This window comes from Pyxicephalus adspersus, chromosome 2 (assembly GCF_032062135.1).
Source record: "Pyxicephalus adspersus chromosome 2, UCB_Pads_2.0, whole genome shotgun sequence".
Classification (NCBI taxonomy): domain Eukaryota; kingdom Metazoa; phylum Chordata; class Amphibia; order Anura; family Pyxicephalidae; genus Pyxicephalus; species Pyxicephalus adspersus.
This window is the reverse complement of record NC_092859.1, coordinates 32,501,523-32,524,974: the sequence shown is the minus strand read 5'-3', so window position 1 is coordinate 32,524,974 and position 23,452 is coordinate 32,501,523. Positions and strand designations below refer to the sequence as shown.

The 23,452-nt window shown below is 38.1% G+C and overlaps 1 protein-coding gene across 1 annotated transcript in view; it reads left to right on the top strand.

Annotated features, from left to right (window-relative positions):
- Nucleotides 1–3,214: 3,214 nt before the first annotated feature.
- SCUBE1 (signal peptide, CUB domain and EGF like domain containing 1) overlaps nucleotides 3,215–23,452 on the top strand; it is a gene marked incomplete at its 3' end in the record, with an annotated part of 137,165 nt that continues 116,927 nt past the window's right edge. The window contains 3 exon segments of the mRNA XM_072400305.1: nucleotides 3,215–3,393; nucleotides 5,573–5,695; nucleotides 22,314–22,439. Of these exon segments, the coding sequence (XP_072256406.1) occupies nucleotides 3,306–3,393; nucleotides 5,573–5,695; nucleotides 22,314–22,439 (337 nt within the window).

The following is a 23,452-nucleotide window of genomic DNA, read 5'->3' as shown; positions in this document are numbered from 1 at the left end:
TCTGAACTCTGCAGAGTAACTACAGCAACTCAATGGAATGGGAAGATCAACAGTTGTCTGGGACACATTGGGCCTATTTTATTAGTCTGGGGAAGATAGACTATCATGGGTGAACCTGGGTGATCCAGCAAACATGTAATAGATTTGGTCCACAATTGAAAACATTTGCCAGCTGATACCAAATGATTCTGAAAAATCTATTCCAGATTTGCTGGATCACCCAGGTTCACCCATGATAGTCTTTCTTCCCTAGTCTTTGAGAGTTTTCTAATAAATCAACCTCAGGCCTAATTGAAATAGTTAATCATTAATCCACTTTATGTAACTACAAATTTTTACCCACACTAAGGTTAATTGCAGACCCATAGTGAGCTATAGCTTCTTTCACTGGCTCAACTGCAGCCCCAGTCCCTCCTATTCAAGGTATTGGGAGCAGACAGGGACCATTGTTTGCATAAGGCTGCAGCAGATTTCAGTGGGGTTCCTGAACAACAAGTCACTTTTGGCCATGCAGCTGCTGTTTAGGATTTACGCCCAAGGTGAGGTTTGCTTTTCCCAGCCACCCAGCCTTGTTCAAAGAGCCCGAAGTTTTGTACTTTAATTTTTTTCACAACAGTGATACAAAGTAGTTGTGATAAATGACACAATAAAGAAATGACAGTCCTCTTTTAGAATTGTACCGACTTTGTAACCACAAATATAAACACTAAATTATGCCCTTGTTTGTTATTTCAATGAGGGGCAGGGTCTTCTCCTCCTCCTGTGTCATTGTCGGTATCTGTCTGTCATTTGCTACCCCTATTTATTGTACAGCGCTGCTTAATATGTTGGCACCTTCAGTAAAAGCAGAAGGTGAAGATGATTGCTATACAACTCTGCGCTATACACTAACACTTCAGTCCCCGCCTTACACAGACTTCGCCTGCTGTAAGTTCTGAATATCCTAAAGGTACAAACTATTTTAAACTCCCCAGTGCCCATAGGAGCAGAAATCATCATTTCTCATCCCCAAAAAACATCCCATCTTTAAATATCTCAGCTGATGAAGATCAATCTTATCCAGTTTCTGCAAAATCAAAACAATTTACTGATATTTGGGTTCAGTTTGACTTTATCCTGAATCCAAACAGGAACACTTATCGGAAATTGTCAGAACTTATTTATTTTATTATTGTTCACAATAATCACTATCCCCCTTTACAAATAAAATTCAGCTCCATGTGAAACAAGGCCATGTTCATTTCTCTGTTGAGTGTTGGCGCTAGTCATAGTGCCATTAAATACCTTTCAGCATCTTCTGAGAGCCTATGTATCAATTTTGTATATGGTTATAGAATTGCTGTTAAGCAGAACACCAGCCCAAAATAACAAGATATTCATAAATAGCCAGTTCAAATATAAAGTAATATAACCAGAGTTTGCTGCAATATTCACCATCAATCCAGGGATTTTGCCTGCAGTACTTTTTTTTGCCTCTAGACGGCTTCAGTCTGATATCTGTCAATATCATTTACCCATAGTGATGATTGTTCTGGGTCTGCCTACGACTGGATAGTGAAAGGAGAAGCAACACAATGATGAGTGATCTCTCCTCTTGTTAGCACATGATGTAAGTGACTGGTGTGCTTCTTCCTCTCACACTCCAGCCCTCATATACTAGATCTACAAGAAGCTGCCACCAGATCAGATACATTGCCTGGTATTATTTATGAATTATTTTTATAATTTATATTTAGGATAGAGGCGCTTTGCGGACATATAGAGAGCTTGTACCATGTAGAAATGTTTCGGGTATCTGTAGGATGCCTGTACATAATAATTTAAATCCTGCCTCAGTTTTCAATGACAAAGCATTGTGATTGGCTGACACCCAAAAGCAACCAATAAATCTTTTGGTGTAATATCATTTACAGACAAGTATATTTAGTTTGCATTTTTACTGACCCAAGCAGCATGCCGATCACACCATAACAATGCCTGGATTCAGGGAAAGTTTCTCAGGATAACATAAGATTGATGGGAAATCATTATCTGGGCAAACAAACTTCATGGACAGGTGCCAGATTAACAGCATGAACCTGGCCTGAGCCCCGATCACCTGGGTGTCGCTCACCCCAGTCACACAAGTGAGATGTTAGAGGGGATTCAGGCATTTAAAGTGAACCTGTCATAAATCTGGCCAATTCCTATTAAATATTTTTGAGGAACATATACACAAGTCAGGGCCTAGGACAGCAAGTACAGCCAGGATCACCACCAAGGCGAAAAATAATTTATTATAATTGGAGCAGTCTGGATGAACAGAGATACAAGTCCCACACATGGAAGCTCTTCTTCACAGTAAGAGCTGTGTAAAATGTGGAATAGACTCCCTTTAGGAGCTTGTTGATTATGAAAAAAAGAATGCGTTTCTAAATATAATATTATTAGGTGATAACCTGATTAGTAAAATCTGACTGGCTGAGAAAATCAAAGCATTTTTCACCCTGTTGCAGAAGATTGGACCATGCCTTGAAAATGATTATTATTAATATTAATAAACAGGATTTATATACCACCAACATATTACGCAGCGCAATATATTAAATGGGGGTCGCAATGACAGACAAATACAGATAGTGACACAGGAGGAGCAGAGGACCCTGCCCTGAAGAGCTTACAATCTAGGAGAGGTTCTTTTGCCTTCCTCTAAACTAGCTATAGGTTCAGGGTTTTATAGATGAGGTATTTCATTTTTTTTTCATTTTGCCCTGCGTCTCCATGTAAACTGCAATGAGTACATTTTTTGTAATTGGGTTAAGATATAGGTGGTTTATTTATCATCTTTTTTTTTATCAAAGATTTATTCAATGATTACAAGGTTTCTCCAAAAAGATTCTTAGAAAATGTTAATTTTTTTTTAACCAAGACTCTGAAACAACTTTTTATTGCTAATAATTCACACACGTTTCACTTATTATAGTTTAAAATCATGTAGATTACCTGATATAAAAAGCAATACAATGTAAATGCTATAAGGTTGCCATGTGCTTGTTTGATTAGTTTACTAGCTCCTTGGTCTCCACACTGAACATACAAGCATCAGCCTGGAAATAAAAATCCTCATCAGGGGGCGTGGTTTCATCACTTTCTCTCCCTCCTCCTCTCGCATACATTGGATGCAATTCATGCTGCCTGACCCCCTCTCCCTGCGCTTTCACCAATCAGCGTGCGCCTGTCAGTCAGACCGCTCGTGTAGCCCCCAGCCTGGCAGTGCCGAGCGTGGCTCTCGCCTGGGAAGATCAGCTGGTGCCGGCTCTGGGATCATGGGGGTTCCGGGCTTCACATGGCATGTCTATCTGCTCTTCAGCCTCCTCTGCAGGGGCAGCTTTACAGGAGGCAGCGGGCTACCAGGTAAGTCAAGCTCCATCACCACCATCCTCACCCAAACTTTGTATAGTGCTTAGTACCCCCTGCACAGTCCAAGGTGACAACTCCATGGGCAGACTGAGGAGTTCCCTGATATACAGGATGACTATGCTTTGCATGGCAAGCATACTGATCATATGTTTCATTTCAAAAAGATTGCATTAAATGTATGAAGTCACCATTTGTACAATGTAACACGTGACCTTTTATTGCTTTATGAGATGAGCATTTTATATTTATATTATATATATAAATATATGTATATTGTATACAATCATGAGCCTTATACAGACATGTATGAAAATATATATAAAATCATGATCCATAGGCAAGTGCACTGTGACTGATGGATGCTAAATAACAATATACTTAATTATGCTATTTGTTCATTTGTGTTTATCATATATTTAAAATATCACAATCTCTGGCTGCGGTGCAGTATATGATGATCACAGACTGAACTGTATAGTCAGCTGCATTGTAAGATCTCTTGTATTATGTTCAATCATCACCATATTTTTTCTTTGCTACAGAACATACACATAGGGGACCAAGTGTGAGGATGTTAATCCTTAAATATATAGACAAATCACATTTACTTTATATATCACATGCAAATGTATTTTACAGAATGCTAATTTGGCTGCACAGCTCTGCACTTATGTGTAGGTCTTTGTACTGCGCTCCAAAGGCAGCTTTTAGCGGCACTGTTGAAAAGTTTTGCTAAGTGGCATTGGAGATATTGATGAGTGATTACAATAATTTTATAGATCATCATCATCTCATTTTGTGTCTTCTATTCCTAGTTCAGATTGAATTTTTTAATTCTAAGCCAGCTGTGCTAATCTGGGGTTTTAAGTTCCGCCTTGTGCCTTTCACGCTGCTTGAATTCTTTATTGCCTCTAACCAAATCAAGAGTCTCCTAAATTTAAAGCAGCTTGATGAAATGGCCATGACCTCGCCCTCCCAGTCCTGTTTTACATACCAGTCAGATCATATGTGATATTGTTACTGCTTCTTTAAATTGCTCCATCATTGGCTTTCTTTTTAAAGCTACACCTGCATGCATCTTGCACAAAAAAGTGTCATTTTTATAGGATGGAAAAGATTTAAGTAACCAGTTTCCTGTAATCTACTAATTGTAATTGCTCTAAAAAAGATAATATCATAATTATATTTGTTTTAGCATCTGTGTCATATTGAAGACAAGATGCCACTCCTTTATTCAGCATAAAGTCTTCAATGATCTGTCATCTATTTAGCTTTTTTTTCTAAGCTGAGCCCCAGATGTTTGCGTAGCATTAAATTGTTAAAGAATCAATTAAAACGGAGTTTCCAGAAAGACAAATATAAGTATTGACATAAGGGGCATCAATCAACAGCCTTGGGGCACTATATTTATTCCTGTCTTTCAGCTGGATGGAGGACAAGGCAGGTTTCACGCTGAGACGATCTATTCTTCAGCGGGCTGCTCTGGCTGTCCATTGTAAATCTTACAACTATTTCATTTTGCAAGCGGCTTAAAGGCAGTTTGTACCCAAGAAAGAAACTTGATAAATAAATACGTTTCCCCTGGATATATGTCTGGATTATTGTTATGTTGTAGTAAATTTGCCCCAATTGTTACCATTTTGAATGAATATCTGCAGAGTTCAGGAACGGAGCAGCGACTGTGCTATGGACAGAGGATGACTACATGGCGGTGGTTTGACATTTTAAACTGCATAAGCCATTCCTACCATGTGTGAATCTGCTTTACAATATTGTGATCTTGATTTTTGCGGCACATGTTGGATATTACCCGCACCCATTTTTCCAAAGGGTTAATTGGTCCCCTCGATCGACTGTGACGTACTGTTTCCTAATTCTCTGCAGGCTGGAAGAACCTTGAGAAAACATTGCCATTTCCTATAATCGCTTAATGATATTTTTCTTTCGCAGACCACCGCTCAAGCTGTGACAAACCCCCTTTATTTCACCTGTGCCCGACGTCCGCCATCTGTTTTCGATCGTCAAAATAGTTAAAACGCTGCAAACAAATTAAGGTTGCCCTCTTTAACGCTCTGCTGGCTGGCCCCGGGAAAGGAAAGGCGGATTGAGTTTTATTTAGTTAGGCGTTTTCTTGTTTAATCTAATATTTTTTTTTTTCTTTCATTATTTGCAGAAAGTGACGAATGCGCGGAGGGGACTGATGACTGTCACATAGATGCTATATGTCAGAATACCCCAAAATCATACAAGTGCATCTGCAAGCCAGGCTACAAGGGAGAGGGGAAACAATGTGAAGGTAGGGATAAAGGCACTGGGCTGCTCTTCCTATTTGTTTGCACTGCTAAATCTTTGTAAATAGCTGAATTCCTGAAACGATTAATGCAGATTTACAGCTGCTTGCCCTCAAGTCCTGGTGTTTATTGGCCGAGAACCCCTGCTGGGTCTGTTAATTGTTCTGAAGTTGAGATACTTCTTGCAAGGGTAGAAGACTGATTCTTGCTGGGTCCCTGTGTTTGTGTGTCTTCCCACAACAGCACAGGGCAAGCCTGTCAAATTCACATGAAATCACTTTCTAAAAAGAGGGGGATGATACAGTAGTGGGCAACATCACATCTGCTACCCTCACCAAAATACATTTAAAAAGACCTTGTTACCAACCTAAAACATTGCAGATAAAAAAACAGAAAATAAAGTATTTTAATGCTTACTTGCCTAGTTTTACCTTTTGTAAAATTATTCCTAAAAGAGACAGCCCAGTCACTACTTGCATGGCATAGCCCTCTCTTTTTGGAGTGCCTTGTAAGTGTTGGCCCAGCTCCTTCACTCCAGTCTTTGTAAGTATTTCCTATCTATGTGCATCAGCTGCAAATCATCACTTTGGGCTTGCAGCAGTGGACCTCATCTGCGTTGTCTGTGCTTATAGTCTCATCCAGAGTTGCCATTTTATTCTGCATTCACTATTGAAAAGACTGTTGTCACCCTACAACAGGAAGTGCCTAAACAAGGAGCTTTAGGGCAGGGTCACTATGTATCATTTTAAATGGAAGTTGAAGACTTGAAAAGATTTGTCACAACTTTTGAAATTACCATGGTAAGGCTTATGAGAGCTTAGTGACTGGGTTTAAATCTATTGTATTAAGCATACAAATTGGGTTTTTATCCATGTGTTTAGTCTTAGAATAAATGGGCCGTTTCAGTTCATGAGACTCCCATGAGTTTAATTGGGTCATACATAAGGGTCAGGGTTTACAGACTATTCAGTCCTTGTGAAAAATTTGTTCAACACTTTGATAACATTTAAATTTCATGCAGTGGGATACTCTGAACATGATTCATATGATGGTGGCATATAATAAAATGATGCGTAAAGGTTTACATATTTTTTGTATAGAACAGATATTTTGTATAGAACACTAGCATAATATCCATAATCTGTTCTAATGTGCTGGTTTGCACAGTGCTGTTGGTCTAAAATAGAGACCTTACAGGAGGACTGAGGTCAGGGGTGACCTTATTAGTATACCATACCTTCATTGACCAGACTTAGGTACATACTGGAACAGGCTGTATAGTTTTACTGTGATTCAGGTTGAGGACTGTGATGAGGACAAGATCCTGTCTGTGTTCTCCGGCAGGAGTTTGCCTGGTACATTACCAGTGCTAGCTAAATAGAATTACAAATCTTTCTGACAGATGGAAAGAAAATTGCAGATCCAAAAAGTATTAACAATATGTATTTTGGATGTCAATTTGCTGTTTGCCTAGAGAAGTCATTCTCATCCATGGTTTCTCAGTGGTTGATAGGCGGGCCCCTTGAGCTGTGGCTGATTAAACTCCCATCTGATGGTGCCGTCATAGTTCTGGCTTCAGTGTCTTTAGACAGAGACCAGTTATCTTCTAGCTGTCTAGAAGGGTGGTATTTTGATGAACACTGTATAGTGCATTCCTTCTCCATTTAATGTCATGGTGGGTGCTGACCGTCAATAAATTCATTTTTCTGAAGGTTCCCAGAGATCTGAAATTTCAAGTGTTCTTCCAGAGTAAAAAGGCTGGTTTAGAGTTGCCATGTTTCAAAGGAGCATGGTAGGAAGAAAGGTTATTGTTGTTTCCCTTTAGGGTATGCTTTCCATAGTTTGTTGGGTGAAACAGTCGTTGTAAGAACATGTCTACTCTCTCTCTCTCTGAACGTTTTTGCTAACTAGAAGTCTGCATAAATAAATCTCTACGGCCATTATAGTTGTCAAAATAAAGTACATCACTGGGCAGGTGAATGCTTAAATTATAGATAAGGCAAAAACTTTTTCTCATTTTGGATAGAATAGGAAAGTGGTAGGTCATTAAGGTATCTTCTCTCGAAATGCCAAATTTTCTGATCACTTTAAGCTGCAGTAACAATGGTAATAAGACAAATGGAGAGAGTGAATATCACTAGTTGGTATACAGGAAGGTATTTAAAGCAGAGGTTCCAATATTGCATACACAGGATTTGTTAATTCAAAAGCAAAATGACAAGTATAAATATGAGGTAAAACTTGCCTGTCCTGTCACCCACACTGTCTTCACACTCTCGAAGATCAAAGCTGGTTAAAGAATCTTCACCAACTGTCTTCCTACTAGGGAGGTTGGATGTCCCCTTTTGGCAACATACAAATAGGTGAACCAACACCTTAAGTTCCTTGGGGCGTGTTGGATTAAATGCTGAGGAATACTTTGTCAACTTTCCCCTTTAAGAGTGAAGATCAGAGGTAGGCAGGTACCTAAAAGACCATTTCCAGACATGAGAAACGATGGCATGAACTTTTGGGAGGGGTTGGGGTGAGGAACAGTGCTTGGGAGTTTTTTTTTTTCCTTTAATTAGTAGGCAAAGTTGCTTTCACTATTCCATACCCTGTCTGGGGGGGGTTAGGTTTTGGATGTAGTTAAAGAGGTTTGGGTAGGCAGCTGCGCCCTATAATGGTTTGACACCAGGTTCTGGTTTTTAGCTGGACTTCCTCTTCCAAAGCCACACTAACTGATAAACCATTTACAAAGTTTCTTCTGTAATGAAGAGGCCTCATTTGTCTGGCGGCTTTGTACATATTCATGCCGCGCTGCAAACTAATTCTACACTTACTGAACAAGCTTGGCTGAAGACCTTTAGCAGTTCAGCAGCCATCCCAGCCTTCTTTATACTATCCACATCAAAGCCTTCCCTAAGCCCTGAACTTCTCTTGTTTGAGAAGACGGACTTCTGTTTTATGGTAGACCTTGCCATAAATCTGTGTCACTTTAATCCCAGCAATTTTTCTTTCTCCTCCGCCTGCTTTGGCTCAGTCTGCAACAAGGTTAGAATAAATTGAACAAATAACTTTTCCTTTCTTTTTAAGTCTTATGCCCCTTTTTCCTTTCAGCTTTGCCCATTACATTTTTTAGGATGTGGTTTATTTTCTCTAAGTTCCCTTTCTTATTTCTTTTAGGACACAATTCTGTTTTATACCTTTTTTTGACTTTTTGGTAATGTGGAGTTTTCTGTACATTAATTTTCCTGTTCATATTGAGTTTTTTATTCTTTAATTTTTAACCTTTTTGTTTCTTCTTTGTTTGTCTATATGTGTTTCTTTATATCCAAAATTCACAAACTAAATTCATCAAAATTGTTAAAGGCCAACCAAAACCTGAGCCCACATTAATGCTCTTTATTCTACTCATGGTATGGTGTCCACAATATTTTTCTCTTTACTGATAGTTTATCTGTGTTTTATTCCAATATCCCTATTTTGCTTTTTTTGTAGGTTCTTAATTTGTACTTTTTTCTTTCTTTTTTTTATCTACTTTTTTCTATTTTATAATTTTGGTAGAAATATATATATTTTTTTCTTGGGTAGGGGGTGGGTGAAGGAGAAACATGTCTGATTTAGGCATATAAACTGGGCTCCCCACACCGATAATCTGTTGCGAACCGCATGTCGGCTTTGATTGTAGGACCAGTCTGTTTAGACATATTCTGCACATTCCAGCAAGCGTACCCTTTAGGTTAAGTAAATTGAACTCTGAGGTCCCTAATGAGGTGATCTATTCCACATGGGGGAAAGATCTTTGTGCAATGAGCAATAAACAACTTCTACAGATTTTTTTTTTTAGCTGTTCCTGTACAGGATGGATTGGCTGCTGGTTTGATTTACTATCCAATGTCTATTATTTTTGACACAAAATCCCGGCATGGAATGATGGAGTTGACGTTAAGAGTGCCCATCTATTTAAACAATTGCAGATGACTTTTTGAACAGTAGGAGCACTGCAATTAAACTTTGTTGTATGTGGCTATAAATACCGATGCATTAGTAGGATGTACTTTATATTTTTTAAGACACTTCAAACAGTTGGACAGGTTAGTTACAGTAATAGTAACATGCTTTTTGTGTAGCAATAAATGATAAATTGCTATATAAAAAACAGTTCCAGGAAACAAGTGAAATCTTTGAGAGATGTCAATGGGCTTTAGTTGAGATGGTGAATAACTGGCCTGCACAATCACACAGCTCAGCAGCTTATTTTCCTGTAGGACCATGTTACCTGCTAATGGGCAGATGTTTTAAAAAATCTTGACCTTTTCCTTATTAAACACACATGTACTTTTACTATTTATTTTATTAGTTTTTACAATGATTGCTGCCTATAAGGCAATACAGACAGATCCACTCTTTATAAAATATTGATATTCTCATTTTCTTTTTTGTATGTGTCATCTAGCAAGTGTGTGTTATATAAAATTTTATTGGGCTAAGATGAACTTGTGCTCTCTATAACTCTTTGTATCTGCATTAGGGGAGTTCATTACGAGGTGTTTAGTCACAGTTGGAGGTCTGGTTAAAGAGAACCTTTCACCTGCATCCAAAGCACACTATAAGGCTCCAATGCACGAACACTGCTGCAGCTTGCTTTGAATTTCTATTCAGTACCACAGGGACACAGCATGCAACTACAGGAAGCACAACATATTTTGCATTGGTTCACATCTCTTAATTAGCCACTTATTTGACTAGTCTAATTCAAACAGCCTTTTGACTTTGAGCATTTTATTTTTTAATTTCATGAAGGTGTTACAAGTAGGCCATGCTTGTGGCATGAAGTGTTTTACTGACTGTCTGTTAAAAAAAAAAAAAAAAACTTTACCGTCTTTTTTTATTTAAAGGTTCTGTGAGCAACATTTTGAGTGAACCTCACCATATGTTTTGATGACCACGTTGCCCACAACTATTGGCTAAATTAAAAAAAATCCATACTTGCAGTACAGGGAGTGTTGTCATGTTGGGAAAGGAAGTGTTACTTGTGGAATCTTTAAAAATAAAAGAAAAAAGAAGAGAGTAGTTTCTTAAGGCCTGATCATCTGACTTCGGCCCTCCTGAAGACAAAACAACACCAGTACACACACCATGCCCACAAGATCAGGGAATGCCGTTCTGGAACGTCTGCTGCCGCTCTTTAAATAACTTGTGTTTGTTTGCGATGGCGAATCCCTTGGACCGGGGGCCTTCACTGTACAAACAGAAAAGTTGGCGAGTCATTGGCAGTCTTTAATAATGTTCTATGTGAATCTCAGCTTGAACTTAAACCTCTTTGCTGAAAGTTTTCTGTATGAGTTTCCAGTGGTGTTACCCTGTGAAATGAGTAAGTGCTACCTTAGCAACACACAGGCCACCAAATCAATGATTGCCTGCAAACAAGGCAAAGACTCCCACATCGGTACCGCACATGTTTTCCTAAATGTCTTGCCCTCGAGACTTATATTTATTTTACTACAAAATATTCTGAATTTTTTTTTTTTTTTTTAAATGTTATCACATTGCTTCATCAATATGATTAGCTGTAGGAAGGAAAAAAGTTTAAAATCATCAGAGCTCTCAATTAAGAGAAATCTCCCATCTTTATCAACTAAATGTTTGAGCCCAGAGAATCCCAATCTATCTGGGTTATCCTCTTTCTGGCATCTTCTTTCTTTCCTGATGTAATGCGCAGGTGTTAAATTGGGTGACATGTCTTCCTGCAAACGTAAAAAATAAATCTCATAGGCCGGGATATGTGACGTATGTATTCCAGGAAGTTGCAGGTTTCCCCTATAGTCTTTACCGCTGCAAAAGATAAGGGACTTCTCCAAAAAGCTCAAACGTCGTAAAAGAAAACAAATTTATTAAATAAAAACATAGCCACATTTTTATATAATGTTACAAATGCTATGAAAGGTCCCCTAAAGTCATTTCAAAAGCTTTTTTTATATTTTAGGGATAAAGAATTGTCTCCACAAATCTCCCCTGTGTTCTGGTGGAGATTCTCTTTGACAGCGTAGACACTTGTAGTTATGTTGTCCTGTGCAGGAGTGCATGCATGTTAGGGAAGTCACTGCAACAGCAGAAAAATACTTTCTCTGCTTGTATTTAATAATACATTATTGATATCAAAAAGGCCTGCGCAAGTTGTGTTTAGAAAAACGTCAGGGCCTGGAATTTGTCCACTGGATTTTATATATTTGAAGTACACTTTAGCGCCTTTGTTAGAACTGTCACTTCAAAGTTGGGGCTTGTAGCAACCTTGTGTGGAATTCATGTTACGTGGTCAGGTTAACAGCCCAAGTTGTATGGTTGTGAGGCTGACTTCTATTGGACATTTATGTGTGTTTGTGTATATATGTGATACACTGAGGAATTTGGACTCTGTGTTTCTGCTGCTTACCGGGATTCGTGTTCATGGATTTTATACACCGGGTATTTTAAAGTAATGCATCAATGACTGGTGGGTGAATTTATCATTTTCAGGCTCCTTGTGTGGTTTTTGATATATAACATTACAACATATATAAAATGCTTCCATGTAATCTTTAGTATACTTTAGGTGTATCTAAACCTAAGAACAAAAATCTAATTTGTTGCGGATTTCAGTCCTTAGGATTTGTTCACAGTGACAGGTTGTGCTGTGCTTTATGCCATGAAACGTAGCTGCTTAGGGAGATGCTACATGTATTGTCTCTGCTGCAGCCCCCATAAGGATTGAATAGGGGCAGCAGTGAGCATGTGCAAACCCTGGCATGGTGCAGGGAGCTGCGTAAAATCTTGTATTCGAGTAGCAGGTGTAAACCTTCCCTTACACGTGACAGCTGCACAAATCTCCAGGATTTTTTCCTTTTATTTTTACCCAATGATCTCCCTAGTAAAACACTTTCTATCCAAAGGTGACAACACTTCTGCACTTATTTATTGGGGGAGCAGTGTTGTCATCCTGGGGCATCAGGTATACTCCACAGATAGATGTGAGAACAATTCATTTGAACAAAGTCGGCAGAGTTCACACAAAATTAGTAACCCATGACATTTTTTGCCAGGTTAAGCAGAAGCTTTTTAAACAGATCCAACAAAACTTCTTTTAATAGCATATTGAATGGACCAGAAATGAGAAAATCATTGTAAGGGTTTACACATTACTCATAATTTTGAGCCTAAAGCCTCATCTCAATCCAAATTTTTGGATGTGTTTAGACCTGTATCTGTACATTTTATAAACATCACATGACTGATGCCTTATGAGTTGGTAATTTTCTTGCACTGAGAAAAATTGTAATTGATTGTTCATGGCCTATATAGACGTCTCTTGAAACAATCGTTTGTGATCATTTCCAGTGACAGATGAATCAACAAGCACTCTACACACAGCACTGTTCTGCTGAATGTAGAGGGAAAAACGAACAAGCAGTACCTTCTCCTCCTTAAGAATGCACAGCAGTCATTTTCAAACGGTAGTTCATCCTTTCGTGGCTAATTCATGAATGATGCTGGGGGCCACTGAATGCAAGATTTCTGCCGGAGTTGAGTGCTACTGTTTTTCTCAATTGTAAATCTGATGCGGGTAGGCCTTTTAGCAGTATTCCTGACTCTCTCCTTGCTGAAGAGATGGAAGGGACTGTCGGGGTTTAATCCTAAACTATAAGATATCATCGAATAATGAGGCCCCCATAGAATGTGAAGGGGCTTGCAGGCAGGGATGTGTATGTGAAGATATATATATATAATTCTCAGTATTAGTAATTTGCCTGGACATGCCCTTCAAGTGAACCTTGAGCAGCTGGCGCTGGATTCATTGGCTTATTTATTGTTGTAATTCTGTAATCATCGACCTAACTTGTACAAACTGCCTGTATATTTTGTACCATACCTTTACCATATATTTTGTATATGTTCTGACATGACTTTCATATCCTTACATGTTTTCTGTTTCCTATTGATTATTTTTCATACACGGGTATGTTCTTTCCCACACATGACTTGATATACAGATGAATGCCAAAAGTTACTTTGGTTGTGCTGCCATCTCTGTATAAATGCTAGGTGGTTATGGCTTTTGTACTTGTCACTGTGTATTGTCAGAGCGACTGACTTCAGTACTTAATCCATAACTTGATGAATGCTGTAAGATCCCCATGGATCCCCCTAACATTTGTAAAAAGAGATTTGGACCATGCATGCCTTTTTTTGGGATAAGCAAAATGATTCTCTGAGGGTGTCTACAGATCTACAATGATCTAACCTATATACCTGCAGATGGAGACAGGGGGCTGGCCCTGAGGGGGACCAAAAACATAAACATCCAAAATGTATGTAGTATTATTTTATTTTTTTTTTAGTTTTGTGCTTTTTGGCCCCTGTTGCTTTACAGAAAATGACCACTTTGCCAGGAAAGCTATTTGTTCTGGTGGGGCCCTCTTTCCTTTTACTTGGTATCTGGTCCACAGTCTGGCCTTGATTATAAGACTGTAATTGGGAAAAGATCAGCGACAAGTAATCATGATTAATTCCTTTTGGCCTTTTAGAAGTCTGGAGTTTGGTTCCTTTTTAATGGAAACAGAGTTTATATATGTTAAGAGACAGTGTGGTATATTTTAAACATCAATTTGTTTTTAAAGCCCAAGCAAAAACTTTAAAGATCCCAATCTTATTGTTGAGGAACTCAACTTTATTCAAGCACTGACTAATTTCACATATATTACATCAGAAAACTCTTCACTCATATTGTTGTATGGGCAGAATTTCCTTCTGATAGGGCTGGTTACCAGAACCATCTGCGACGGGTGAGCAGTCCCCATCCCTGATTCTTCACAAGATGTCTATAGGTTCCATTGCTGACTCCTCTTGGCACCTCTGGAAGCTAGGGCTTAGAATCCCTCGGACTTTAGCAATGAACTTTAAAGCTTACGACTTTTAAAGATGAGCTTCAAATCTCATTCTAAGTTGCAGAAACAAATAGTACAGAGAATGAATATTTGTATCGTCTCACATTAATATTCATGTTACAAGACGTGTGAAGGGTGTCTTAAAATTATGCAGTCCAATAGGTACTGGAGTTAGAACTCGTGCACCCTCTAATCCAGCTTTTCTCATCCAGGGATCAATAGAATTCTAGGGTTTCTGTAGTGATCGTTGGGGCTCCCTGAACTTTGGGTGTTTTCCCTCCCAGTTCTTGGTTTAGTGCCATGTTGTAAAGCCATTGGAATTACATCATTGATCCTTTTAGCTGCCTGGAAGGGTGGCATTTTGAAAAACTCTGTAAAGGGCATTCTACACCACTATCCACTTATGGATTTATTTTATCCGGAAGTTCTTTGACCTGAAAATTATTTTACCTGGCATAGAAGGGTTGAGAGAGGCTACTGTAATCTATTAGACCTGATCAGACACTTCCTCTCTAGACACACCACCCTCTGCTCAGTCTTGCCCTCTTTCTTCCTCCATACTACAAGGAGTCACTAGGAGGACACTTGTAAAAAGAAATGTGGCCATTGCCTACTGCAGCACAGACATGGGACAGACGGAAGTACATTCCCACTGAGTGAACAAGTAGTATAAGGAATGTGCAAAATCAGTGAAACAGCCTAAAGTATGGAGGTACAGGACCGGAAAAATGGTGAAACGTCCTAAAGTATGGAGGTACAGGACAGGAAAAAAAATAGGTGTAAGTCTTTTAGTTGGGCTTTAACATACACTGATACAATTGCCCACCATAAGGGGATTACATTTTCTCCAGTTTTCAAAAAAGAAAACTTAAGACCATTGTTTGGTTTTTCTTTAATATTGCATTGTAGCTTATGAGGAGTGCTTTTGCTATAGCTGCCTTATGGGTTAATGAACAACACTGGTATTTGGATTTTAAACCAAATCTTTAGTTTGCTCAATATCCTGACATTAATAATTAAACAAATGAGTTTGTTGTTCTGTAAACTATAGGAGAAAATCAAATTTTAACATGCATGCCTTCGATGAGATTAACCATTGCCAGTGTTGGTGCATTTTTGCAGTTGTTTTGATCTGTGCATAGAATGTCATTATTAAAAGGGATATAAAGGGTATTTAAATATGGCTCGGATGAACTGCAAAGCAAACACTTCAAGTAAAAAAAACAAAATACTAAGGAGACTCTAAATGAAATTACAATATGCTCTACCTTTTTAAAGCTATATTGAACATTCAGTTTTAAGCTAACAAAATTCCATATGCATCAAAACAAAAGGCATTCTTAGTCTCGGTGTGTTTTCTTTAGAAGGCAACATCTACACAGTGAGTAGGAAAACCTGTTTCATGCTATTGTGCTGTAGAGAAGGACATTCATTCATTGTGGGGAAGCAGTGGTCCCTCCATAGAGGTCTGACTCCTCCCCAGTTGAGTGAGACATAAAAATCTTCAATTGGTATAAGTAGTTAAATCGGCAACAGAGCATTACCATGTAAGAGGGAACAATAAACGCCCTACGACAGTCTCTATACATAAGGTACTACTAGTTGGGATAACAAGTGGAAAGACAATTTGTTGCCCACACTGGCATATTTTTTTTTTTTTTTATATCTAATCTGTGCTTTTGAAAATTAAATTCTGTCTAACTTTAAATATGATCTTAAATGGTGAATCAAAACATTGAATCAAAAAATCAAAAATTAATAAAAAACATGAAATTAACCTGTGCAGGTTTCTGGGTGTGCTGCATGTACAGGCCTTCCAGTACAAATAACTGAAGATGGAGGGAAATCTTGGAGACAAACAAAATGAACCCCACAAGTGACCCTGGATACTGAACCTGCTGACAGCCAAGTGTCTTATCTCAAAATTTTTAGGGATGCCTAACCTACATTTAGAGGTATGCCAAAACTGAAATCTGTATTAGGAAAGATACTATGGCATACTTTTCCAGGCTTTGCTTTTCATCCAGAACACCAATCTATTCTGTCTGCAATTTGGTGATCTGTGGCTCCTTTCAGTTTGAGGCATATCTAAGGCATATCTAATTTTAAAATAAGTTGTTCAACAAATTCTTGTGGATGTGTTAAGCTGCGTACACACTTCCAATTTTTGTCTTTGGAAAGGATCTTTCACGATCCTTTCCAACGACAAGGGAGTGCACGATGCATGAACGGTGCTGTACATACAGCACCGTTCATGCTCTATGGAGAGGGGAGGGGGAGAGCGACGGAGCGGCACCCTGCTGCGCGCTCTCCCCTTCCCTTTCATTAGGATTGGCTGTCGTCCATCGTCTGTGGATCCGGCAGGTCAGTCGTCCAGACGATGGACGACACCGACTGTACACACGGCAGATTTTCGCCCGATAATTGGCCGATGCCGATTATTGGGCGATAAAAATCTGACGTGTGTACGTAGCTTAAGTCAGGTGTCCATACATTTTTTGTCATTTAGTTGCTACTACTATATACTTAGCAGGAACCTCGGAGAGTGGACCTGCCCAACTAAAGTTGAGTTACTGTTCTGCATAATAAAAATGTAATAAACGTTAATTGACTTTTTTTTTTTTTTACCTATTTCATTGGTTTTGTTAAAAAGTTACAGTTGGGATTCAATAAAACTTCATGTGATTTATTGGTGAAAAAACTTGATTTTGTGGTTCAGTAGGTGAGCATTCCAGAGACGGCTTTCCTTTCTGAGCTTAGCAGAGAGTAAAAAGTGAACTAATTGGTTGTGGCGGCACCAAAAACCTCTCCATAGGAAGTACTTCACTTCATTTAAAGGACAACACAGAGAACAAATCATCCTGAGGGTCAGTGCCCACAGAAACCCCAGCCTTTTGTGTTGAGTAGTTGATCCTTGTTTTGCTACAAATTCCAATGCTTTTAGATACTTAAATATCTATTTGGCAGAGCATGGGCGTATTGTGTAACCAAAATTGCACAACGTTATTTTCTCTTCTCTTAAATAGCACAGTCACCGCTCAGGTCAGTGTGGAGTTTTAAACTCTTGGTAAGTCAGGATATAAATCAGGTTGGGTGGGGGACCCACAAGGGTAAATGATTCACCAGACACTGTGGAGATTGTGGTTGTAATTGTGGTCTCGCCGTTTCCTAATGGGCAAACCAGCCACACTTAATTGGAACCGCCAGGATTGGCTGGGCTGCCAGTTTAATACCAAACACTATTTTTGTGTTGGAAGCTGTAAATATAAAAATATCCATTATGTGCTGTTGCTTTGTTGCAAAAATGCTGGAAAAAAAAACTGAAAAACCTGGGCAGTAATTTTAACCACCCACACACACACTAGAAGGTTTTTTTTTATTTTTATTTTTTTTATACTGGAATAAGTGCAGCTTTGTGTAAAATTGAATTCCATGCAAATACATAACATATAATATGTATATAAATACATATACAGTAACCTATTTGCCTGCCAAAAGATTTGTATGTCTGTCCAGGGGGACTTAAGACTTGTACCCACCAGACAGGTCTGTGCTGCATGGACGAGCTGTGAAGATACCAGGAGTGGATGGATTGCAATGCAAATCCTTTGGGTGGTAAAAAAAAAAGCTGAACTTTTTTTTTATTAGAAATTCATATATTTTCATATATTTTCAATATGGCAGCTGATTTCACTTTATGGTCCAAATATAGACCAATTGTCCAAAATCTATATTTTATCCTTTTATGTTAGTGCTCCCAACTGTATGGTATGTTTATACCTTAGGATTTGAACACTTTACTGCTTGCAGTACTGAACCACTCTCTACTGCCCTGATTGTTACTTTTATCTTGTCTGTCTGGGAGTTTTGAGTGTTCATAGCCATCTTTGTGTGTTCCTACATGTTCCAATACATTCCCAGTTAGGTAACACCTCCTAGTAGAAGACCTCCTAATATACAAACAAGCTATGCAAATTCACAGATCACATTGATGGTGCCCACATGGGATAAAATAAAACCTACTGTAGATGGAAATAACCATTTTGAGCAGTCTGATCCTTGGCATGGGAAGAGAGTAAAAGCAGCATTTCCCTGAAAATAAGCCCTAGCAAGATGTTTCTGTATTTTGGAGGATGCTCGAAATATAAGCCCTACCCCGAAAATAAACTACAATATATATAAATACATGGACAAGAGGTGCTTATTTAAGAAAAGCACTATTGTTGGACTTGAGAAATTGGGGCGAAAATTCCAGAAAATGATGACATGACTGTATTTGAACAAATGTTGATTTTTGTTCCTGAATATCACAAGAAATTCTTGATGAATTTCAGTGTTTGGAGAGTTATGACGTTCCAGAATGTGATGACATGACTATTTTTTAATTATTGTTAATTTTTTTTGTTCAAGAATAAATGTCAATTGTTGTTCATGAAAAAAAATGACATCCCCTGAAAATAAGCCCTAGTGCATGTTTTTTTGTTTTGCATAGTTTTGCATCCATGCAAAAAACTAACCAATCTAAGAAATGGTCCTATTTTCGAGATACTTCTGTAATTGTACACGAGCAAAAACTATCATCCTTCACATCTTAGTTTAGATTAATCAATATTAGTAGAAAGAAAACATTACAAAACTGTGCTGTATTGTGGTGCTTGGCATTGTGCTATAGTTTTTTGTTCTCTTATGGTGTTCCTGAATATGGTGCCTTTTTCTCTACACCAGCAACTACAGATTATCTTCATAAAAACAGATTAACATACTTTTTTTTCTTTTTTAGTGATTCCTGGTAAAATAAGTTTTATTAGTAGTTTTGCAATGCCGGGATGGTTGGCACAGAACAGGGAATTTTGAGTTCATTCTCAGTGTTAAAAAAACAAACAAACCACTGAAATAGAGCATTTTAAATGAGGGATAAATTAGAGAAAAATGTATCACATTAATAACTTTCCACTGATATTTAAACATTGGTAGTTCAGTCTTATCAATAAAATATTTCAGAATTTTATTTTTTTTTTTTTTTTAGAATTTTTGAGTTCAGGAGTCTATGCAGGTCACTTAAATTCATCCTCACCTTTAAGGATTTTTGCATCTGGAGCTGTCTTGGTGCACAGTTATTCTGAATCAGTGCCAACTCAGGAAAAATGCCCATGGTTTTGGAATGGAATATCCAACAGGCTTACATTGGTATGAAGGTGTGCCCCAGCATTTGTTCATAGCATACATTGGAAAAGGGATGCTTCTTCTAAAAAAACTATTTTATAGCCTCTATATTATACATTATACTAATGTATAGTTATATTAAGTCTTGATGGGATAGAGTAACCAAATGGCTCTAAATGCTTACCTTTTCTGGAGAAAATGTGGTTTCCAGTTTTGGCCAATTATCTAGACGCCGGAATCTGCAGGTCACATCTATGCTAAAGGGGACTCGAAGGGTTGGACCAGTCTCTGTTGCTTGTTGAATATGAATATGGATCCATTTAGTAATGGGTTTAAAAAGTAAAGTTGAGCAAAATATTTGCCCAATTCCAAATACATGCCTTGGACAAACATTTGGTGGTTATTGTCTCTGTCCTTTCTCATCTTGGTAAACTGCAGTAGCCATTTTTTTTCAATCAGTTTTATTGAGATTTCAAAAAACAAAACAAACAGAACAACAAAATACATACAACATAGTCATAACATTGCAGTGTTTACCTCCATTGGTCAATATATATAAACAACCTGTATTCAACATAGACCCTGAGAATCATAGAAAATTGCACATATTAGTCAAACTAAATATGAAACAACATAGGTTCTTAACAGAAGCATATGACATGTAATACAAAACAAATGGTCGATTCAAGGAGAAAAGGGGAATAGGAGAACAATCCTACAACAAAGACAAACGAAAACAACAAAATAGCTTGTGTGTGGGGGGTGGGGGGGTGGAATAGACAAAGCAGAGATGATAAATTTAGAAACAGAACCCTCAATCCCAGGACATAGAACCCACTCACAATTAATATCTCTAATATAAATAGGTTTGCGGTAGCCATTTTTATTTGTTTTGTGACAGGTAAAACTTGATTGGGTGCTTGTCCTCTTTTCTAAGCCTTTAGTATGCAAGGCCCAGTGTGGTAGAATTGGACTTACACTGTTCCATTTCTACTATCAGTACCATGGACAGAGACATCACATAATAAGATGATTTCTGATTCACATAATCTTCATTATGGAAAAAAAAGTCACAAATCTGTGAGCGGTCCTTGAGCTAGGTACTAAGGTTAAGAGCACTTAATAGTTAGACAGGCAAAAAAATAGCAAATTTATTTTCATTAGGTTTATATAATATTGGCTCTACAATAGAATTGGGGTACACTCATTTAGGTAGACATAAATGTATTAGTTCAATAAGGGGTGTAAATATTAAGACATGCTCAACAAAAAAAGTGTGTTCTTTAAGGTAATAAGATCCCACCATGTATTTACTGACTAAGAGGACAGTGAGATGTCTTGCCTTTTACTAAGATCTCAGTGCCTTTTCTTACACTATTGTTTGCTTCAAAACAAAATTCTTCCCTTGCAAGTCTATGGGGTTGCAAAAGTTGTCACAGGTTATATGTGACAAGGCATACCTCCTATTGTGTGTTACTTCCACAACCTCCTAGATTGTAAGTTCTTCAGGGCAGGGTCCTTCCCTCCTGTGTCACAGTCTGTATTCATCTGTCATTTGCAAAACCTATTTTATGTACCGCTGTACACTACTGTGTAATATGTTGGCGTTATATAAATCTTGTTTAATAATAATAATATTAATAGTAACAATACAGAAACTTTGCAAAGCCCATTGAGAAAGACTTGCTTCCAAAGGCAATTGGGTAAGTATCTTGCAAACACATTTGGAAGCACAATCATGACAGTTGTCCATTGGTTTGACACTAGATAGCTGATTAGTCTTTAGGATTTGGTCTGTCTGTTCTTGGAGCCAGCCAACAATTTTGGTTTGTCAGTAAATGTTATAATGCAATTTTTAAATACAAGTAACGTAAGCATTTGGATTTTACCTGGTATGAACCTATTGTAGTCCATATACAATGGGCTCAGAGAAGGGAAGGGAGAATCTGTAGATGCAGTGTAGTTGCTGACTAGAAGCATTCAGATAAGAAGAGAAAAGCCTTTTTTTTTTTTTTTTTTGTGTAGGTCTAGAAAATATGGAATTGGTGGAAATATGTTGAATGATGCTGGATATCAGAAACATCTAGTGCCAAAAGTGTAGAGTAAATCTCTAGACCAGTGTTTCTCAACCTTAATAACCTGGGGGAACCCCTGAAAAACATAGGTTTTTGTGGAACCCATGCTATATTTACTATATCCACAGCTCACAGTATATTAGTGTGATGGACAGTGGGAAGAATGCCACCCTTAGAGATATACAAAAAGATTATTGGTGTCACTGAAACTAACCAGAGAGGCACACATTGCTCAAGGAACCCCTAGCAACCTCTGAAAGAACTCGAGAGTTCCACAATCCTGGTTGAGAAACTGTGATCTAGACTGAAAAGTAATATTACAGCACAAGTTGGCTCAACTTTCATCCTTTAATGTGCTCTTAATATTTAGCTGAAGTTTTGTTTATCCATAGCAAATCTATTTGGCTTTCTACATTGCTTGGAGTCTGCAAGCTTTTATATTCACAGGGCCTTACCTATATGTTTTCTGTTTTTCTTTACAGATATCGATGAATGTGACAATGACTACGATGGAGGATGTGTTCATGAATGTATTAATTATCCAGGGAACTATAGGTGCACATGCTATGATGGATTTATGTTGGCACATGATGGACACAATTGCTTGGGTGAGTACAGGTACTTCCTATGTTTGTAACCTAAAGCAATTTATTTTGTGGTTTTTAATGTGTAATAACATTATGAAACAGGAATCTGAAAGTGAACATTGAATTGGTTGCTGTGAACAGAATGGAAGGCTATATGCACTCTGTCTTATGTTTTTTTTTGGTAACAAATCACTGAAATGCTCCACAGAAAGCAAAAATAAAAAAAAGGTTAACTGGAAATGAATGAACTCTGTATTATTGAAGTGCACACCCTATTATTAAAACGACTGTATTATTGAAGTGCACACCCTCTCATAGGCTGTAGTAATGAAAACTACTACCTGCCTGGCTTTAGTGTGTATGTATGTGTCCCTACCCAAAGGTAAAGCCTGCTGCACACAGTTCTGCATAGGAGTGTTATTGGCCCCTAGCCAATCAGGAGCTAGCAAATTAGCCAGGGAATTAGTTTTCCTTTCATGTTGCTGCTTCTGGGTGGTGATGCCCATCAGTATTACAGTTGCAAATTTCTTTTCTTAGCAATAAGTGTTGTTGGAAAGGAGTGAGAAGCTATACACAAATTACTAAAATTTTCTGTGGTTTCTTTTTTATTGGCCTGGTGTCACACTAACACATTGAAGTGTTGAGGGTAAAGTTTAATTTGCTTCAATAAACACCATTTCAGGGTCTCTGTGTATCTTTACATGATGCATGCCGATATAGCTGGGGGCCAGGTGCTGTATGTACATCCCCAAAAACATCAGTGGACCCTGTCCTAGGATTTCTCTCGAAAGCCCCAACCCTCATGCAGCCAGTTGGGTGTATTCCTGCAAATATCAAAATATCTTAATGGGCGAATATCTAATTCTGACCAAGTAAGTGTATGTAGGCATAATGCAGACTGTCTTATTTATTTCCCCATAATAAAAAAACCTGAAATTTTTTAATGAATGAATGGTGTGGACCAATGACAGGCTGAGGAGGAAAAGGTTTATGGATTAAGGCTGATGTTCAGCTTTAAAGATAGTATGTGTACT